We start from the raw sequence: 20,061 nt of genomic DNA, 5'->3' as shown, positions 1-20,061 counted from the left end.
TTGTGTAGCTTTGGTTTCTTTATGTGTGGTGTCGTCCCCCCCCCCCAGCATATTCTGTAAGTGCAAGCTCTGGCTTGCACGCTGGCACGGCCCCGACGTTTTTTTGGGTTGTTCCGGGGTTTTTCCGCCCAGCGGGAAGGCTGTGCAGGTGGCCGTGGCACGGCCCGTGCTGAGCAGCGGGCCGGAGGCAGCAGCTCAGAGCCTTAACCTGCCTGTGGTGACAGTGGTGACTAGCAGAGTGCCCCCCCCCATCACCACTCTTTTTTTTTAATATGTTCTGATTGTTTTGGCTTTTAATAGCAGCTGTTATAGCTCATTCTGATTAATTGAAGTCTGAATTTGATCTAATTAGGATGCTTATTAGATTTTCTTAATGTCAGATTAATTGTGTTATCACCGTTGTGTCTCATGCTTTTATTCCCTTCCTCCCCACGCTGCCTGTAATATCTATTCCGGGAGGTTATATTGTTCAGGGTTTCCTAATGTGAGCTGTATTTCACGATGCGGAGGTGAATCATAGGCTCTCACAGTAAGCAGTGGAGTCAAACATCTGATGAAGCTCTGTATACAAAGGAATAAATTAGGTCATCATTGAATTCTACAACCAATCACATATTCCCATGATACAAAGGATATTGTCCTGACTAAAGAAGATCGTTGTCTTGGTGGGAGGCGTAAGGCATTCCCTCTGTGCATTAGGGAGGGAAGAGTCGAGATGTCTTGGTTACTGGAGATGTCTTGGTGACTGGCACGTCAGTCCCGCACACTCACTTCCAGACCTTAAAGTTACATCTGGCCTCCAAAAAGGAGGGATGAAGGTCAGAGGCTGTACCAATAGCACAAACAGTCCAATAGCATCTGTAGATCTTCAGGTCTGCAGTAAAAGGTCATCTTATCAGGCAGGCATTTTAGGAAGGGTTGTTTACAGTTGAAGGCAAGCCTAATCAGAAGGTTGAAAGCAATCAAATAGGTGAGGAGACTATGTTCAGTCTTCTGTGTCTGGGCGAGTGTGGCGTTCACAGTACTCAAGTAAAACAACACTGGCTGAAATAACTATTGATGAGTAGTTCCTTCCTTGTAGGCAACTGTATGTAGGTGAAATAAGACTGGGGAGCCAATAGATATCTGCACTGTTGTGGTTAATATGAAGTATAAAACTAGTTCTAGTTCCAAAACCTCTGTCCCTCTGTCTTCTTCCTGTACTAGTGTCTTGAAGAATGAAATACTTCATTTCTCTTTAGCTTTACCCTGCTTTCTATCATGGCGATGAGGAGTCCTCAGTTTAAAAACGATAAATATCCCAGTGGACTATGGCATATTTCTTTGAGTAGCCAGGACTCTGGAGTGGTATTGGGCCAGCTGTTTTGTTATCTTGGCTTTGATTTCCCCCATCCATAGGAGTGGGAGGGCTTGCAGCAAAAACCAAGTGTTTGTAGTGTTTCCCAGATGGTCAGTTTGTGATTTCTGCTGATCATCCCTGGAAACCCCTTTGACAATGCTCTCATCAGCAGGGATTTCTCCACTCTGTGTGCTTTATTCTCGGCTGTGGCTGGTATCTTTCCAGAGGAGAGCAGTCAAAACTTGATCAGGGATCTGGAGCATTGCTGCTTATCTTTCAAAGCAAACAAGCTATATAGCATGAAAAGTAACAGGAGACAAGCTTGAGGTCTGAGTTACCAGCAAGCATGTTATTCATTCAGAATGGCAGTGTACGTTCACCTTCAGGTTTATCAGACTGCTGTATTCTAGTCTGGAAGCGGCAAAGATACAGGCCACTGGGGCAAGTTTCTTGTCTGTGAGGAAAGGAATTCCCTCCACCCGTGCTTATTTTTAGTCTGTATTTTTAAAAAACAGTAGAAGTTACTTTGTGAAACATGCATAATGAAAACATCTGAGGTGAATGTGAAGTCAAAAAAGGCCCCTGATACTTGGCACCAACCTGACAATAAGGGCTACGTGTCCTCTGGTGAAAGCAGAGGATATTTTGACCAGTACCTGGGAGCATCCCCCTGCCACTGCACTGCCTCTTCACTCTTGCCTGGATTCAGTTTGAACCAGCTGACATCTATTGAAGAAATATTCCTACAGGCATTTTGATATGCTAGTAGTATCAGCGATTGAATCATTTGAAACTGAAATTATATGTGCTGCTGGTACGCTGCAGCTGTCTATGTTATCTCTTGTAACTTAATTTTGACAAAAGCAAGAATAATAAGGATTTTTGCAGTACCTATATGAAATATGAGAGAATTTAATTATCAATGTTTCTGCCTTCTCATGTAGGCATACTAGTACCTCATGCCCTATCAAAGGCTCCAGAGAAGTTCCTCATGGAGATCTTGTCTRTATCTGTGGTCATCAGGCACTGCTTTAAGTGACAACCAAATGCAAGTTTACTGTTTGGGGCTGTCTTTTTCACTCATCTTCTTCATCTTATGAAGAACCCCTGTAGTAAAGTCTTATGAAAAACTCAATAAGCATATGCTAACTAAAGTTCCTGAAGACTCATTGCAATGCTAGGTAGTAGATTAGTGTCAGATTCCTGAGTGATTATTACATAAAAATGTGTTGAGAAACAGTTTGCCTACAACTTAGGGAGCATGTCTCCCAAGGTGTTAACGTAGTTCTTTCCCCAAAGCTGAAGTTGCTAATAGGATGTTGCTGAAACTTTGTACCTTACTTGATAAGCTTACCTGTGATTACTTTCCCCCCCCCCCTTTCCTTTTTCCTTCCTTCCCTCCCCCGGCTTCAGGGTTCCTTGGAAATAACACAGAGTTTAGAAGATGATCCTCTACTTGATGCACCGCTTATTTCGTCTCGTGCATTGCATTCCCAGCTGAGGCCAAGATTTCGTGCTATCCCAGCAGTCCTGCTTGCCAATTTTCTGTTGTTCATACATGTAAGTGTAAAACATGATTTCCTCATGAAAATTTACTGCCCTTCTTGAATTCTTGCTGTTCATGTGGACAGTAATCTCCTGAGATGTGAATACACTGTTCTTGCAAACCAAGCAAAGCCTCGCTCTCCAGTGAATTCTGATAACGTATGTGCTATATGATACTCACTAAGTTTTCCTTCTGATTTGTTTGTTGGTGCTAACATACTGTGAGACACCTTAATAGAAAGTCCTCTAAAATGTAGTCCTTTTAAAAGTATGTTTCCATTAGCGTAAAATAATATTACTGCAATAGCAGTGCTTAGACTAGATGTCTAAGATCATGTTGACCCTATGCCTTGTTGAGACTGAACTTAATTTCACAGGGTATTGAGGTATTTCTTCTCATTGTAACTAAACAAGTCAAGCTGGACTTCCTCCAGGGTGTGTGTTTGTGGTGTGTGTTTGTGGGTTGTTGTTGTTTTGTTTTGTTTTTTGTTTGTTTGTTTGTTTTTAATGGTAGTGGATGGAGAGATAAAGGAATCTGTATGTTATTTCCTGCTCTGACTGACATTTGGGGCTTAAGGAGGAAGAGCCCAGAAAGAGTAAATTTCGCAGATCTTCTATGTAACAGTATGTAGGACTTGTGAGGGCTGCTAGACAGAACTAGAGTTTCCTGTCTAGCAGTGAGCTTATACTTGATAAGCTGGAGATGTTTATTGTTGCTAGTGCACATGTGGAAACCAAACTTGGAAAAGGAAGGGTGAAGAGCTCTAACAAAACCAAACTGAAATGGTACTTGCGTAGTGGCATAATTGCTCCTAATACAGACCTGAAGATAGTGTGTATATAAAGCCAGAGAGTGCACAAGATATATAGGTATATAGCACTAGTAGAATTGGAGATTTGTCTGATCTTAAACAAAAAACCTTATGTTCAGTGTTCCCAAAAGCTTCGACTCTGCTAGAACTTCACAAATATGTCCTGACCTCTAAGCCATCTCTTTAGGCAGCTGCATAAAACCTTTCAAACAAAAAGCTCTGGCCTTATAATTTTAGAAGTAAATGTTTTGTGAGCTTCTCAGTAATTTCAAGAGAAGACCCTCTGTGTCTGTCAGGCAGACCTAGATAAGACTTTTACTGCAATTTTGCTGAACAGGTTGCAGAGATCCTTAATGGAAACTGGGTATCCAGCTTTACTCTCTTCACCAACCAGAACAACATTTTGTTGCCATCCTTTTAGGATGGTGCTTGAGGTCTGCATTATGAAAGTAGACACCTGCATTGATGATAGAGCAGTAAATGTTTTTCCACCTAGCCTTGAGACCTTTATTATATGCTGTTGTAACTGATGTAGCCAAATGTCAGTCACCCAGATCCTAGAATACTGCTGCCTCTTCTGTTCCCATCATTTTCCCCTCTCCTGCAAATGGAGAGAAGCATGAGGAGGTGAAGATGGAGAAAACTACCAAGACCTGTCAACACACATTTTTCCAGGTTAAGTCTCGCTGCTGTTGCTGAACTTGCTGCAGTAGCCGGTCAGTCCTTGGATCGAAACACAGAAGTATCATTTCTGTTGGTGAAATGCAGCAGTACAATTGTGATATGAAATAGTGCTGTCTCTTTCTGAAAAGAAGCATTTTCAAGGATGGGGAAAGCAAGCTTATTGGATTTCCTTCCCTTCTACTTCTGCAAACGTACACAAACCTTGTGGAACATGGAGACATCAGGTTAGCTTCCGATGCATAGCCCACCAAAGTGGCAAGTATCCTGGAGATGTTATAAGGAATAAGTGTAATGTGGGACTGTGTAATGCACCTCTAAAATACTTTGTGTGCAACTTGAAGCATTTCTTCTCCTCCTTCATGTGACAAGGTATGGGGTTAGGCAGCAAATAGCTCTTCCAGTGCAGTTGCCTAGTTACGTTCAATTCTCRAGTATGTGGGTGAGGTATGGGGCTGTATGGTGGGAGCTGGATTTTTTTTATTATTATTATTTTTTCTTTTTTTTTTAAGTGGCTCTTCTTTTGCCAAGCCTTGCTTCTGTGAAGGCTCCTGTGTAGGAGACTGCAGAGCAATGTAAAATGTACAAGCCAGAAATAATTTCTTTATATTAACTCCCTCTTTTCCCAATCCCCCCTTCATATAGACGTACATAAAACCTAACCTCTTAAATTTTGCTCTTCATAAGAATAAATAGTTTTTTGTATATAAATTCCCTGTATTGGGGTGAAGCGCCTGTTGTTGGACTATCCAAAAATGTAAACAAATCATCTGTAATACATCATTTTTACTGACAGCTATCTGTTTCCTTTTGCATATATTGTTATAGTAGATTAATACAGCTGCCATGCTAGGCTATTCCAGCTTGCAAGAGTTAAATATAGCCATCTTCTGCACTGAAATACACTTCTAACACCTGCAGGAGTCAAACTGGGTCTGTTACTGTATTAAGATGGCAAACCTAACACTAAAGTGACCAAATAAAATAAGGGTTAGTTGGATCATCCTCAGCTCTTTCAGAGAAGTAGATGGTAAAATAATTTAAATGAGTGTTTTGCTGGCAAACTCCTTATTTCACTTAATCTGTCCACTTCTCCCATACCCAAGATGACTTGGGGTTTAAACTTGTGTTTGAAGTAGTGGTCTTAGGAATAATACAGAGGTCCAATTCTCTTCTCCTCCCCGCCCTCCCAGCCTTCTCTCCTGGTACTGATGACCGTGCAGGTTACTTCCCCCCCACCCCCTGTTACTGCCTAAATTCATTTGCAACCCAAGTAAGCTAAGAGCAGTTTGTATCAGGAGTAACTGAGTGCTTCTGAAAAGCTGGTTTCTGTGAACAAAGCTGCTTGAGAAATGACAAAAATATGAAAAATGAGTTGAGGGGACAAGTTTATTAAATAACCATAGAGTTAAGTCAGTATAGCTGAACTGTTGAATAAAGATAGGAAAAGAGAATAAGATGTTTTTTCCATCTTCAGCTCTGTTTGTTTCTATTAATCATGAGGTGTAGAATATTGTGGGTTGTGGGTTTGTTTTTGTTTTTTTTAAGCCAGGTGTTTGTATATAGGGAGATTAGAGCTTTGTAGACTTTATGCAAATGCATTTTTGTTGTATATAGAAATGCTCCATTTACTTCTAGTGGTGGGCTTGTCTTGTTTTTTTAGTTCAGTTTGAAAATACACCTATTGTGTATAGTGAACCAGAATGAGAAAGTACCATATTTTTCTTCCATTCACTGAATGAAAATTGTAGGGATAATATCTTATGAGAAAACATTCTGTAAGGATTTAAAGAAAAAAAACTGTGTATGTACATATACCCTGGGTAACCCACAGCAAGAGTCTGTCTTCTAGCTGGCTAAAAGATTGCTGATGCTGCTGTTCGCTGCTGATGCTCAAAGTTTGGAGAAAAGCCTAGAAGACAGGAAAAGTTCTGGCAGAATGTCACTAGTCTTGAAGGACAAGCATATGATCTGACTGAGTTCTGAGCAAAATGTAAAAACCTGGTATATTAAATATATTAATGAATGATTATCAACTGAGGCAGGTGCCCATCTAGTGTTAGTAATTCACTTTAAGTCAGTATGATGTCATTTCACTTGTTTTAATATCATGACCTGGAGGTTATTGCTAATGAATTTAATAAAGGGTGATTATCCCTTATGAAATGTACAACTCTTATCTAGAGAAAAGAATGCAAACCATATGGTCTTACCGAATAGTCTAAAAAGATGTTATTTATTTATTTACACTCTCCAAAAAGTTCTCATTAAAGCAAAAAGACATAATAAAAGGTGTCCAGAAATAAGATGAACTCACTCTGAAGGTGAGACTCAGGTAAAAGTGAAACTGCTGTGGAAAAAGTACTGAGAAGAGTGATTCTCATCTCTGTCCAGCTGGACACTGTTTGCACTCCTGAAAGATAATGTTATTACTCATAAATTTCATTAATGGACATGTGACTGAAATGACATGTGGCTGTGGTAAGAGGGTCTAATGTTTATAAATATCTCAACTTTAATAAAATCAATTTGGAAAGTAAAGTGTAATAACTAGATTACAGAAGCCTATCTCTTTTTTTAAGTTAAGTGTATGTGTTTTGGGGTTTTTGTTTGTTTTTGTTAAACAATTTTCCTGTCTCTTCTTTTCTCTTACAGGTTGCTTTTGTTGTTCTAGCGTTTTTAGCAGCTATGTTTTGTTCTTATCCCAATCCAAATCAGGACAAGTGCCCTGGAAACTATACTCATCCACTTAAAGTGCAGACTGTCATAATCATTGCAAAAGTAATTTTATGGATTCTGCATGTCTTTTTTGAACGATACATCCATCACCACCACAGTAAAGTCAGAAGCAGAGGTTACTTCTCAATCTATCGATCAACAAGACATCTAAAAAGGCTTCCACTGGTGATACACTCTACAGGTGAAATGAGCTGTTGTTTACCTATGTGTCTGGGGGGGGTTCCTTCTCTTGTAAAGCTTTGAATTCTGTAATGATAAAAGCACTGACTGAACAGTTGATCATATCTTTTATGAACTTCTAAAATTCTGCCTGCAAACTTATTTACAAATGCTATTTATTTTAGTCTGATGGACCTCCTGACTGACTTTTCTGGACTGCTAGATATATGTTGTAAAGAACTCTTCTTAGTAGCATGTCCACAAGTGTGAGGTAGAATTTAGTCACTAGCAGTTTCCAACCACAAAATGTTCAGCCAGCAAGATCTGTTTGCTTGATGATAGTCTTGATCTGCATACTTGCTTGTCTAGTTGGATATGTGGCAAGACCACTAATCCTTCCAAGAAGTGTACTGCCTGATTTATAGCATGAACCCTCTTCATTCCTCATGCTCAGCATTTTCAGTAAAAAACAGACGAATCGCCTATTGCTCAGCAGCTGTCTGCAACTAGCAAAGTGAATAAATCTCTAACCATAAGGTGAGCTAAGTGGCATTCAGCTCAAACTCTGCCTGTCTCCTTCTGTTTTCTATGGACAGTGTGATGTGTGGTGGTGTTCTAACTCTGTATATTCTGTGCTTGCACTGGCCAGTAAAAGCTGAAAGAAGTGTTTCAACACGTAGCTGCTGTCGCTTTTCTAAAAGAAACTACTTCAACAGATCTAAAACTTGTCTAAGTTGAGGAGGGTTTTCACATAGGAATGTCAGGATACAAAGGAAGCATGGTGGCTTTTGCACTATTTTTTGCCTCTTATAATCACCACCTCCCTACTGTAAACCTTCTGAATAACTGGAGTAAATTTTTTTTTTTTTTTCCCACCAGCCTTGGTGGGTTACATGGTCTTACTTTGTATAAAACCCTAGCTTGCTTCCCACCCAATCACTAAAAGACCATCTAGTCAACCTGATTGTGCAAAACTTCAGGTTATGGCCACTAGGTAGAGCTCTGAAGATAAAGATGTTTCTTAGGTGCAGTGACAAGATCAGTCTACAGCTTTTGGGAGAGAGTAAAAGGCTTGTTTCTGCCTATTGCAGTAAAGTCTGGAATATTTAACTCAGCCCTGCATTCTGTCTTGGATGTAGTCTATTTCTCCACACCAAACTGTGGCCACATGTAAATGTTCAGATGCAGTAAGTTTGATGCAAATCTAATTCAGAAGGCAATGAGCTCCATTACTATGAACTCCTGCCACACTAATAATTCCTGCAGATATGCTTCCATCCTGACAGTTCAGTTGCCTAACACAGTATGAAGGAGAACTGTATAATCCCCTAACTACTTTTATGGTCTTAATACATGTAGTGCTTTATTAGACTGGCTGTAAAAAAACTTTAACAGAAAAGAAAAGAACATTTCACGTGCTGTGTCAGAAGTATGCTGTGGAGAGAGGGTATCTAAAGAATTTGGAACACTTGATTGCAGCCCACAGAACTTCTTAAGCAAGAATATTAGATAGATAACTCTAGACCTTTTGAGATATAGATCTTATTCTCCATGATTAATTGTGCTCATTTCAGTTTAACTTTCAGTAACTTGTAAGTGCTATAGTAAAACTAGGCAACTGGAAGCCTATGCAAGTTATCTCCTTGTGAAAGGAAGGTGGTTGTTTTTGTCTTTTTGGTTTGTTTAATGTTAGTCTCATTTAAATACACTCAAATTCACCACTTGTAGGGAGATACCCTCCTACTCTGAATTATGACTGAAATGATGTCCTAAGAATTTTAAAAAATTAAACTACCCACACCAGTTTTTTTTTGGGGGGGGGGGGAATGGCAGCAGCAACAAGGCAAGAAACAGTTTAAGGCCATGCATGTTTTATATTAGGTATTTCTAGTCCATTCCCTTCACATCTCCTTAARTCGGAAAGATCCATAAGAAAACCTGCAATTTTGTACTATTAAACACTGAAATGGAATCTCATTTTACAACCAGCAGCTGTGAACTGGCATCACCTGCATTAAAGACATTAACCAAAGTGGCAAGTATGGGATGAGCTGGAAAAGTATTATTGAAATATTTCAGATACTGGGGATGAGAGAGTGGTAAGTTATTTTCAACAGTTAATAAGACTGTTACACCTGAAAAATGTATTTGTCTTCTAGGAAATGCAGCTCTGCTTTTGATCCTGTCAGCYCAGCATTCCTTTCCTGATCACAGCAAAGTGTACCTGTATCTTATCCTGGGAGTCCTGGGCCTGGAGCTGATCAGTTCACTGACATGCTTAGTGATTTACACAGGTGAGAGTGGCAGTTCTTGCCTCAATGAGCAAGATGTGCAGTAATAGCTCACAGAGTATGGCACAGTACTTGGGGTACCCCAAGACATTTAACTGCAAGTATAATACAGAATGACTCTGTGGCTGTAGAAGGAGAGCTAAGGCTAGCCTGAACAAAGGGGAAGGCTGTCAGACTTGATTTGGTCTCTAACTGTTGCCAGATAAAGCTTTGTTATCTCAAAGCTGCTGATCCAGTGAAGTGGTGAGAAATGCAGAATTGTTGCAAAGTATCCTGTGATGCTGTGCTTTTTCTTTTTTCTTTTTTTTTTTTTTTTTTTTTTTGGTAGTTTGTTGTGAAGCAGCAAGAGCTGGCTTTATCAGAACTGCTTCTGGGATTTAGATGTGGAACTTGAGCTTATAGTGTGATGTGCCTCTGTCTCCAAACCTTTAAATCTCTTCTTTTTTTGTTTCCCTACTCCCACCTCAAAAGATCAAGATCCTCTTTGTCACTATAATGGAGCAATCCTCTTTAAAGAATTTTTAAACTTTTTTTTTAAGAATCTGTGCTAACACTGAAATAAGATATTGCCTCATAAAATTGTGATATATTATTTTGTACTGTCACTGTTGTCTTGTAAGGTTATCTGCTGATGGTTTGGTGTAATTTATCAAGACTTGTTAAATCTTTCTGTTAAATCATTGCTGTAGTATCTAAAATACCAATTAATAAGTGTTTGAACCAAATAGTTCTCTCTAATCTCATCTTAAAAACTACTTGGGTTTATGTCTTGCATGAACTTGAATGCAAATAACTTAACTGAGCTGAAAAAACACTGAAGAGGTACGAGACAGTAAAAATGCAGTTATGTCTCTTGTTGTTCCAAGAGACCTAGAGGCGCTCAATGTTACATCTGCATCTAAGTGATATGGAGTTCTGATCCTGAGTTAGATGCTTCATGTTCCCTCTTCTGAGATGCTGCTTTCTGGTTATTTATAGCTACAAACAAGGGGATGGTGACAGCCTAGCTAAATAGGCTCAGTAGCACTGGTTTCTCTGGTGAAAGAACAGATGGGCAAAACTTAATAGCTGGCTCCTGACTTATAATCAAACAGGAGGAGGATGGAAATGCCTCATTCAGTACTGCATGGAGCTTAAAACTTAAGCAAGAGCCACTTCTATGCTAGTCAGTGTTTATCCTGAAACCATAAAAGAAGTCCTAGATTACTGATAATTAATCTCGGATGCCTTTCCTTTTGGAAAGGAAAACTTTGGTGCGACCTTACTAATGTAATGGCATGCTAAGAAATATTGCTAAGTGAATTGGTCATCTTGGAGGTAAAATCTAGTCTTGACTCTCCTGTAACAATATTGAAATCAAAATACACCAGGAAATAAGATCCCAGCTCTAACCTACATTCTGCACCTATAACTGTGCAAAGGCCTGAATCCTATAGGCTTGTCGGGTATTCCCTTGATTAGACCAGTGTTGCCCAAGTAGACTAACTGTCCTTCAGAGTTATGGAGACTGATGAGAAGGCATAAGCATAGCAGTTCTAGAGAATTAATCCAAGAGTGACAGAAATTCTTTCCTAACATAGGCATACTTACTTTCCTGGGAAACAGAAAAATAGAGGTAAGTTACAAAGCTATAACAGGAGTTCAGGAATTCCAGTGAAGCATTATTTCTTACCCTGAAGCCCGAAAAGAGAAGTACATTTGAGCCCTGTAGCTCAAAAGGAGAAGTACATTGTTTATCTTTTTATCTTGGTAAGAAACACAACTTCCACAACTGGAAGGAAGTTGGCCTCTGTAGTAAGGTCTGAGCCTGGGCTTCCATAAGAGCTGCCAAACTACCTTCCTGCATACATGTCACCAAAAAATCTTGCTTCCTAGCTTGTATTACCCTGGTTCCAGTACTCATCAAATGGCTCCATTAACCAGCTTATACTAGAAAGTTGTGGGATGTTTTGTTTCCCAGATGGATGAGCTGAAGGAGGCTTGAGAAAGGGGTCCAGTGAGTGCTGGAACAAAGGTGGGACAGAGTTGCAGTGCTAGGAAGGAGCAAGGCTTTCCCTTCTGGCAACAGTGTGTTGCCTTGCTTCCTCAGCAGCCCTAAAACCACAGTCCAAGCCTCCTTCTCTAAACCTTGATGTGCAAAGACAGAGTTAATTTTAATGGAATTTAGCACTTGCCTCAAGATCAGAGTGATCTCTAATCTCCCTAGATTGCCTTTTCCAATCTTGTTTTCCATCCCAATACATGTTGAAGTAAAGCTAAGAGACTGCCTGCATGTCTGTATTTTGTGTGTAGTGGTGGTTTAAGTGTCTTTACATTAAGCTAAAGCTGTTCTGAGGCAAAACAAATGTATTTGGTCAGTTTTGAAAATAGCATGGGAGCCTGTGGTTAATAGTGGCCATCAGATTTTTCCGTAAGACAGAGCAGACGGTGACTGGAAACATTAAGCCTCCTTAGTTGGATACTCTAAGGGGAGCCGTTTACTCACCGTTTGAGTGCCCCTCTCCAAGGAAAGCACTTAGTAGATATCACTTGCTGTTGAGATAATGTCAGCTCATGTAGCTCTGCAACTAAAGGAGCAACACTTGGTGGGAGGGGAGGAGGTCTAGGCTCACTTTACACTAGAAACTAATGATGACAAACCTCTCCCTTGTGTTAGTTTGTTTACCCTGAAAGCTTTTGGGGACGGTAGTGTCAGTGTTCATACATGCTGTTTCTCCCCTGTGGAACAATTAATTCTAAACTATTAGAGTGAGATGTAAATACTTATCTATAGCAGGTTTATGTACCTGATTTCATTTTGTTTAAGTAGTACTATATTTAGTGCCTCACAAATGAAAGTGGAGGGAAATTCTAGGGTTTTCTTTTTGCTTATTGGAGCATTTTGTGAATTGTGTGATGTACAATATCTTGTGAAGTACAGCTGTCCTTAATCTCCAATCAGCAATATATATAAAATATATATCAGGAAAAATATATATATTTGCTGATATATGTATATTGAATGATATATATTGAAATCTACATGGAATTGTTCTGAATGACCTATAGTAGGCTTGACATTTACCTCACTTGAAAGATTTATATATGTGCATGGACCAAAGTATGATATAGAGAGCTCTAAATGTCAGTTTAATATGTTAAGTTCATTGATAGGATAGGGGGTCAAGCTTTCAAAGGCTTACTAAATATATGTATTTAATGGCTTTTTCCTACATACTTTTAATATTACTTGAATAGAAGACTGACATTCCCACAAACAAAGCATGTTGGAAATTCCTCATCTATTCCTCCGTGGCTTTTTGTAGAGGAATACCATCACAGAAATAACTAACCTTTGAGCTTAACTTGTAGCTAACCTCTGGAGGGCCTTGCATTGTTTTATCAGGGTGGCCTGTAATAAACCCTATCACATTATTGACTTGTAAGGACAGTATTTCTCTGCATTTATGTGGATTTCTCACAGAGCCAGACTGTCATGTTTTTAGTAGTGTTAAATGCATTTCTTCACAAGCACCCCGACTACAGAGACCAGAATGTGCATTCTGGATCTCTCCAGTATACTCCCTTTGTTATTCAGTATCTGATATGGAATAGCTTCAGATGTTTTCAGCTTCCATCCAGAAATAATGCAGAGGGTACCTGCAGCTTCTCCCCATTCCATGTCTGTTAAATTTAGTTTTAAACCTTATTCATGGATACCCAGGAATGACTTCCATCTTTGGTAGCCAACTGTGTGAGGTGGAAGCTGACCACAAAGAGCCTCTTTGGTCTGAAAACCTCATGGCTTGCTGTAGAAAGTCTGTTCTAGTTTTAGAGCAGGCAGACAAGCTGCTGCTTCATAGCAGATAGTCTAGTTAAAACAGTATTAATCAGTGTTTAAACCAGAAGTTCTAACCTAGATACTAGTATCAACCTTTACAACTTTTTTTTTTTTTTTTTGCATGTTGCTTAGTTATGGCCTGAAATCAGAGACTGAATCTCCGTTCCATCTCACAGAATCACAGAATGGCTGTGGCTGGAAGGGACCTTTAGAGATCAGCTAGTCCAACCCCCCCTTCTCAAGCAGGATCACCTAGAGGAGGTTACCCAGGACCCTGTCTGGACAGCTTTAGAAAACTTCCAAGGATGAAGACTCCACAACCTCTCTGGGCCACCTGTGCCAGTGCTCAGTCACCCTCACAGTAAAAAAGCTGTTCACTGCTCAAAGGCAACTAAAATTTCTTCCTCCCTTAGATGACAGACTAAACTTTGACTGCAGATGTTAAGCAGTATTTTCAAGCTTCCCCATTCAGATCTTCACTTGTGGTGTTCTGAGCATCAGGACAGAAAGGAAAACATACTTTCTAACTTAACAAAGCCAATTCAGAGATGAGTGGAGACTTGATTCTACTTTTTCTTTCCACCCTTCCCACTCCCCAGATTCCCTTATTGCCTTTCTGTCACCTATTCTGAGGCAAGCTCATGTTAATCTGTTACGGGGTTTTGTTTTTAACTTGGAGCCTGGTGATAAAGCTTTAATTTTTTTGTTGTTGTTGCTTTTCCAATTACTTTATGAAACTTCATTGCAGTGAAAATAAGCAACTTCAATCGTGCAAAGCCAAGACCTGATATAATTGAAGAAGAAAAGATGTATGCTTACCCCAGTCACATTACCTCAGAAACAGGATTCAGGTGAGATCTTCTGTATTAATTTTCTCATGTGTGCAAGTCTAGTCAACCATGGTATGCAGGTAATGATGACTAAAGTAACTGCATTAATTTCTGTACAGACTTATGTACAGTCTTAAATCTGTCAGCCAAAATAGAGGTGGGGATACTAGTTCTTAAGGAAATTATGCATTAAAGCTGCTATTTTACATGCACAAATGAGAAGTAACGAAGTTTTATGCTTCCTACGTAGTATGGCAATTTGTTATGATACAGAAATCTTCAAACAGAAGGACAAATGATTTGACCATTTGTGGCTGGTTACATGAATCTTTAATGTGCTATAAATAACTGTGCTTACTCTGTTTTAGTTGACTTTATATGGGAGTTTGAGGAGAGATACTGGTGTGTTGCACTGTTACTTAAAGTATGCCTACAGAAGCCTAGCTTCTTCAACTAGTTCTTTCAAGGGAATGTATTGTCGCATATTGATAGATGAAGAAGACAGCTTTGCAGCTTTGTTCTGTGCCAGCAGTTCAACATGTGATTCTAGCAAGGGATTTGGAGTATGTTTCCAGTTTGGGAAAGAATTTTAAAGGTGGATGTGACTTTTAAGAGGAAAGGAAGCTGTGAATGAGACAAAGTTTTCCAACATTAATCTTGCAAGCACTGAGGCTTGCTGCTTGTTTGTTTTCCTTTGTTTTCCTTTGGTCAAGCAGTCAGAAGGTACACAGCGTCCAGTTGCTGAAATGAGTCTGGTATGGCTAAACAAAAAACAATCACAAAACTAATTTAGATTTCTATATAAGAATATATTTCCAAATTTTCTAGTACAGCGTGACTTGCTTCTGTATGTCTCAGTAAAACAAGTTCAACTGCTGAAGTCTAGAGATGACTAATACTTCAGTACTTCCCCAGGTGTCACAAATGCAACATACACATGGGTTCATGGAACTTGGAAGTAGAAGTCCAGGATACAGGAAGGCTTTAGAGTTGTCTTGATTGTCTTGATACAATGTCTGACTTCCATCTTGATATAAACACTGGTGAATGCATGGGGGACCTCATTCCTTCCTCATTCACCTTCTCCCCTGAGAAACCCTCAAATGCCTAGAGAACAATTCTGCAACAATGTGGAGACTGGCTGAGGAAAAGAGACTGATCTTTTGATTAAAAAGGGTGCAAACTTCCTGTGAGAACTGATTGCAAAACAGTTATTTTAATTCAGGTCTATACAACTCTGACTCCTCCTTTCCCTAGAGATTTAAGGTCTATTGAAAAGTGAATCCTGTCAGCCCTGCAGTTGACCCTGGTTCTAAGAATGTTTTTTGAATCTCATGACCTCTGCAATCTAAGCTACTGATTATGAGCTCTTCTGGTGCTTGAAGTTGGTAGTGTAACTTACTGGTTAAGGCTGCAAACTTTTTATTTACAAGACTTTTTTTTCTTTTCAGTTTAGCAACAGTAGTGTTTTTTTTTAATTGAACCTAAGTGTGAGGGTTGTTTTTTTTTAACTCAGCTTTACTTAATGCTAGTGTCACTAACCCAGTTTAATGGGAACATGTATGAAAGCTGAAGATATTCTAAGCTGAGACTGAGCTGTATGTGAGTCTGCAAAGGAGTGGAGGTCTGAAATATCACAAATGTTAGGTGCTGATGCTGTTAAAGTATTGTGACAGTATCACTATCAATAAATGTTACTGTAGGCTAATTGCTATCTGCTACTGAAGAAATTGCTATCTTAAACTGCTTATGATGTCTGTAGCCAAATAAAAATGTTACGTCTGCTTAAAAGAAGCTTGCTAATATAATCAGAAAAGGTGTCATGGGTTTCTTGCTTGGTATGATACTAGCATGTAGTCTGGCTTACTCTGTTTTACAAACTTAATGTCAGCACACCCATACTACAATAATTCTTCTGTAACTGTCTAGCAGAAAATATCTAGCTATTGCTTATGAAATATGGCACAAAGTTAGCCAACCCTTTTTCTTTTCCTGCCCTCTCATGCAAGATTCAGGTTAAACATGTAAGTATTGTAGGCTGCCTCCTCCCTGAAAAGTCATCAAGATCAACAAAAGCAAAACTGAAGGAAGCGAGTTGTCAAAGTCAGTAATTAGCTCTGATCTTTCATATGTTACAAGGCTTCCATCTTTTATTTAATAACCATATTCACTTTCTTGTTTTTTTCAAGGGAAAATTCAAGTTTAGAAGAGATAGTTGAGAAGCAAGGAGATGTAATCGAGTATCTTCAGCGACACAATGCACTGCTTAGCAAGAGACTATTGGCACTAACGTCACAGCAAATCAAAACTTAAAATCATTTGGAAAACTGCTGCTGCAGCTCAAGAGGAAACATAAAGCAACCCAAGTTGTACAGATAACTCTACTTCATGAGATGACTCATCTTTCACATTTTGAAGTAGAAGTCTGTTAAGCTGGAAGTGAGTTCTACATATACTGTAAACATGTTACAACTAGACATATTCTGGCACTACCCCATTCCCATCCCCCAGTCATCAATTCTGAAAAGATATTCTGGAGGTTCTGGAGTTTTGAGGATTTTTAATTCCTAATAGGTTAAAGTTGGACCTGAGGTAATGGTTTAACTTTCTTCAGTTGTTGCTATTATTTAGCACTGTTGTAACCTTTAAGCTTCAAACTACCAAAGTATTTTATATTTCTAGAACACAAAATGTTTTCTAGAAAATCAAGTTTTGCAGAGGATGTCTTCTCAGTTGAAGTTTCCAGTGGCTGAAGCTGAGACTAGGTGTGTTCTATCACTGAGTCTTGTTGCTTCCAGTTATTAGCAGTGGTGTACCTCAGTAATCCTATACGAAGTAGATACTTGGTTTCTAGATCTGTCTTGTTTTCTCCTTTGTCAAGAAAATGAATGAAACTGTAGCTGATGCCAGTGGGGAAATTTGACACACAGTTTATGCTTTTTTTTAAAAGCACTGGGTGCACTAGAATGCCACATCTCACCTCTGAATGTGTGGTAGGTAACAATGTCATGATAAGCAATTTGAGCAGCTGTTCAGAATTCTGGCTTTAAAACTCCTAAAAGGGATCTCCAGGGCTGTTGACATTCCTGTTGCTAGAATTTGGTATTAGTTAATACTAAACAGGACTCCTACTTTGCATATTGAATTAACTTGAGGCAACAATGTTTAGAAACTCTTTTTATTAAACTGACCAACTCATGTTGAACAGGTTTGAACTCCTAGGATTGTGCAGTATGAAGTTAGATCCTGTTAAAGATGCTATCACAATTACGCACATGCTGGCTCTATACTCTGTGACTCTTCAAAAATGTCAGCATCCTGATTCAAAAGCTAAAATATGTACACAGGTGACAAAAACTCTAGCAGGAGACAGAACTGAAAAATTGTTTCTCAAACTTCTAGAACACCTTTCACTTCAGGGATTTATTGGGAAGGCTAGTCTTTCGGCTTGAACCTTGCTGTCTTGGATAGCAATAGCATGTGCCTGCCCACCCGTTCTCCTTCACTGGTAAAAGAACCATTCTGTTCTCAGTACTACTTTGTCTACCAATGTAGACCAAGCCAATATCTCTGTAGAGATACTGGATGATCACTCTTCAAAACAGGAAGAAGGCTCAAATGAGGAGTGGTCTTGTAGGAATATAGAAAAATCAAAAGAAATGACTCCATTCTATTTTGATCCTGGGACATATCTTTAGAAATCAGTTGTTTACCTGTTTAGTGTGTAACAAACACATGATTTGTCTGGTTTGAAGGAAAACAATGGATTTTGGAGACTTTGCTGCTATTCAACACTAAACTCTGTTCCCCTCTAAATGTTGTTTCTTGAAAATGCAGCCAGGATTTTATTATAAACTTGAGGGATACAAATATTTTTGGTTTTAGAACTCAGGTTTTGGTGTGATTGTGAATATCAATTTATATAATTTCTATGAAAAGCAGTACATGTGACTGTGAAGTTTATGCACAATAAATGCAACTAAGGAAGAGCGTGAATTCTATCATTACTAAGATCCTATTTTCAATACCCTAGAACATTCATCTATGAAGAGTTACAGGTTGCCAAGCCAAACAGCATTTTAACTTTAAGCTCTTACAGAATCACACAGAATGGTTGAGGTTGGAAGGCACCTCTGGAGATCATCTAGTCCAACCCCCATGCTTAAGCAGGGTAAATGAACTGAAGGCTGGGATGACTGAACTTGCTTACTATGATATAACTTCTCAGTTAAATCTTCTTCTTGAGGGGAAGGCTGTAAATGGGATGGCAAGAGTTCTCAGGAAAGTTGGAACTTTAGACCAGTAAGCCTGACATGCTTACCAATCAGATGAGTAACGGTCATTCTAAAAAGTAGAATTGGGGGACATGCAAGTCAGCATAACTTTTTAAAGGGAAATCCTGCTTTATGGAACTCAACAAGTTCTATGAGGAAAGTAATAAGCTTTTTGCTGAGAGAGGTCTGACTGATAGTCTGCTTCGATTTCCAAAACTAAAACTTCAATAAAGTTCCTTAAAGAAAGTAAGCAGCTTTAGGGTTAGAGGAAAGGTGCTATCATGGATAAATAGTGGGTTACAGATGGGAAAGAGGCAATAAGAAGCAGAAGACGAGAAGTACAATTCTGCAGGATTCTGTGTTCAGCCCCAGGCTATTCAACTTAGTGGCAAAAGACTGGGAAAGGATGAACAGTGAGGCTTGCAGATGTTACTGAATTACTGAGCTTAGTACAGATGAGAGGTTGCCACTTAAAAATACTAGAAGGTTGTTAGAAGACTGGTTGATAAAATGACAGATGAAATTAAATATTAATACAAGTGTGCATTGGAGGTGGGACAAAAAAGCTGAATTTTATATAAGAAGTGATGGGATCTGGGCTTACTGTTAACTCTTCCTGTTACTGCTGAAAGAGTAGTGTTGTGTGGTTTTTTTGTTTGTTTTGTTTTGTTTTTGTTTTTTGTAATTGATGTTTTCATGAAATCTGTCAGTTCAATGCTTGGTAGTTGTCAAAAAAAAATTAACAGCAGATACATTAATGTATGCCTGTGTTGTAATAATATGCACAGTTGTAGGTCCCCAACCCAAAAATGATACAGTAAAACTAGAAGAGGCTTATAGGTATTCCAAAAAACATTGAAGGTATGACATCACACCTTCTGTGTGACGAATGCTGAAGTAAAATAGGAGGACTGAAATTTGACAAACTGCAAATTGCATATAAAAGATGAGTCCAGACTGACTGCTCCCTAGACCTCCCAGTGCACGAGGCAGGAGTCACTGAGTGATGCCAGCAGGTTCAGCAAAAGAAAGGGGGGAGGGGGAGGGGAAGAAAAGCTTCCTCACTCGTGGAACTCCTGGCCACAAAATGTTTAAAGGTGGAAAATCTGCATCATTTCTGAGGCAACTGAACGAGTTCATAGAACACCTTTAAGAACAATAGATCCCAAGATACTGTCTCTGAATTAGGAGTATTATGGATAGGATATTATGATACGGTGAAAGAATGGGATTACGCTGAAGAAGTTTCAGTGCCTTTTTTGCCTCTTCCTAGACCACAGCTGGGGACAGGATGATGGAGTAAATGGACTTTTGAGCTGAATAGTGCACAGTTCTGTACGGTGTGGATCCAGGTGAAGAAAACTGTTCCAAATGGTAGTCTGTGCAAACTTTCCATTATTCTGAAGTCTTAACAGAAATGGTAGAGTGCCTGGCTGATAAGATTAGCCAAAAAACATGCTGTGATCAGACAACACAAGTCTGTTTGCTGGCTTATAGAGCCCACTGTAATTTGCAGAATGACATCTGTATTCATGTTTTCATTAATGCGCTTGGTGTTCCTGATAATGTCC

At 39.2% G+C, this 20,061-nt stretch overlaps 1 protein-coding gene across 1 annotated transcript; it reads left to right on the top strand.

Moving 5' to 3' along the window:
• The first annotated feature begins 1,260 nt into the window (after positions 1 to 1,260).
• Positions 1,261 to 19,712, top strand: TMEM192 (transmembrane protein 192). The gene is made up of 6 exons (XM_026065402.1): positions 1,261 to 1,347; positions 2,753 to 2,899; positions 7,033 to 7,297; positions 9,435 to 9,569; positions 14,135 to 14,237; positions 16,406 to 19,712. Exons 1-6 carry the CDS (start codon positions 1,261 to 1,263, stop codon positions 16,527 to 16,529), a joined length of 861 nt encoding a protein of 286 aa, XP_025921187.1. The 3' UTR covers positions 16,530 to 19,712.
• Positions 19,713 to 20,061: the final 349 nt, after the last annotated feature.

The sequence above is a fragment of the Apteryx rowi genome, unplaced genomic scaffold (genome assembly GCF_003343035.1).
Source record: "Apteryx rowi isolate R43461 unplaced genomic scaffold, aptRow1 scaffold_227, whole genome shotgun sequence".
NCBI lineage: Eukaryota > Metazoa > Chordata > Aves > Apterygiformes > Apterygidae > Apteryx > Apteryx rowi.
The sequence above is the reverse complement of the archived record's forward strand: the minus strand, read 5'-3'. Positions and strand labels throughout refer to the sequence as shown.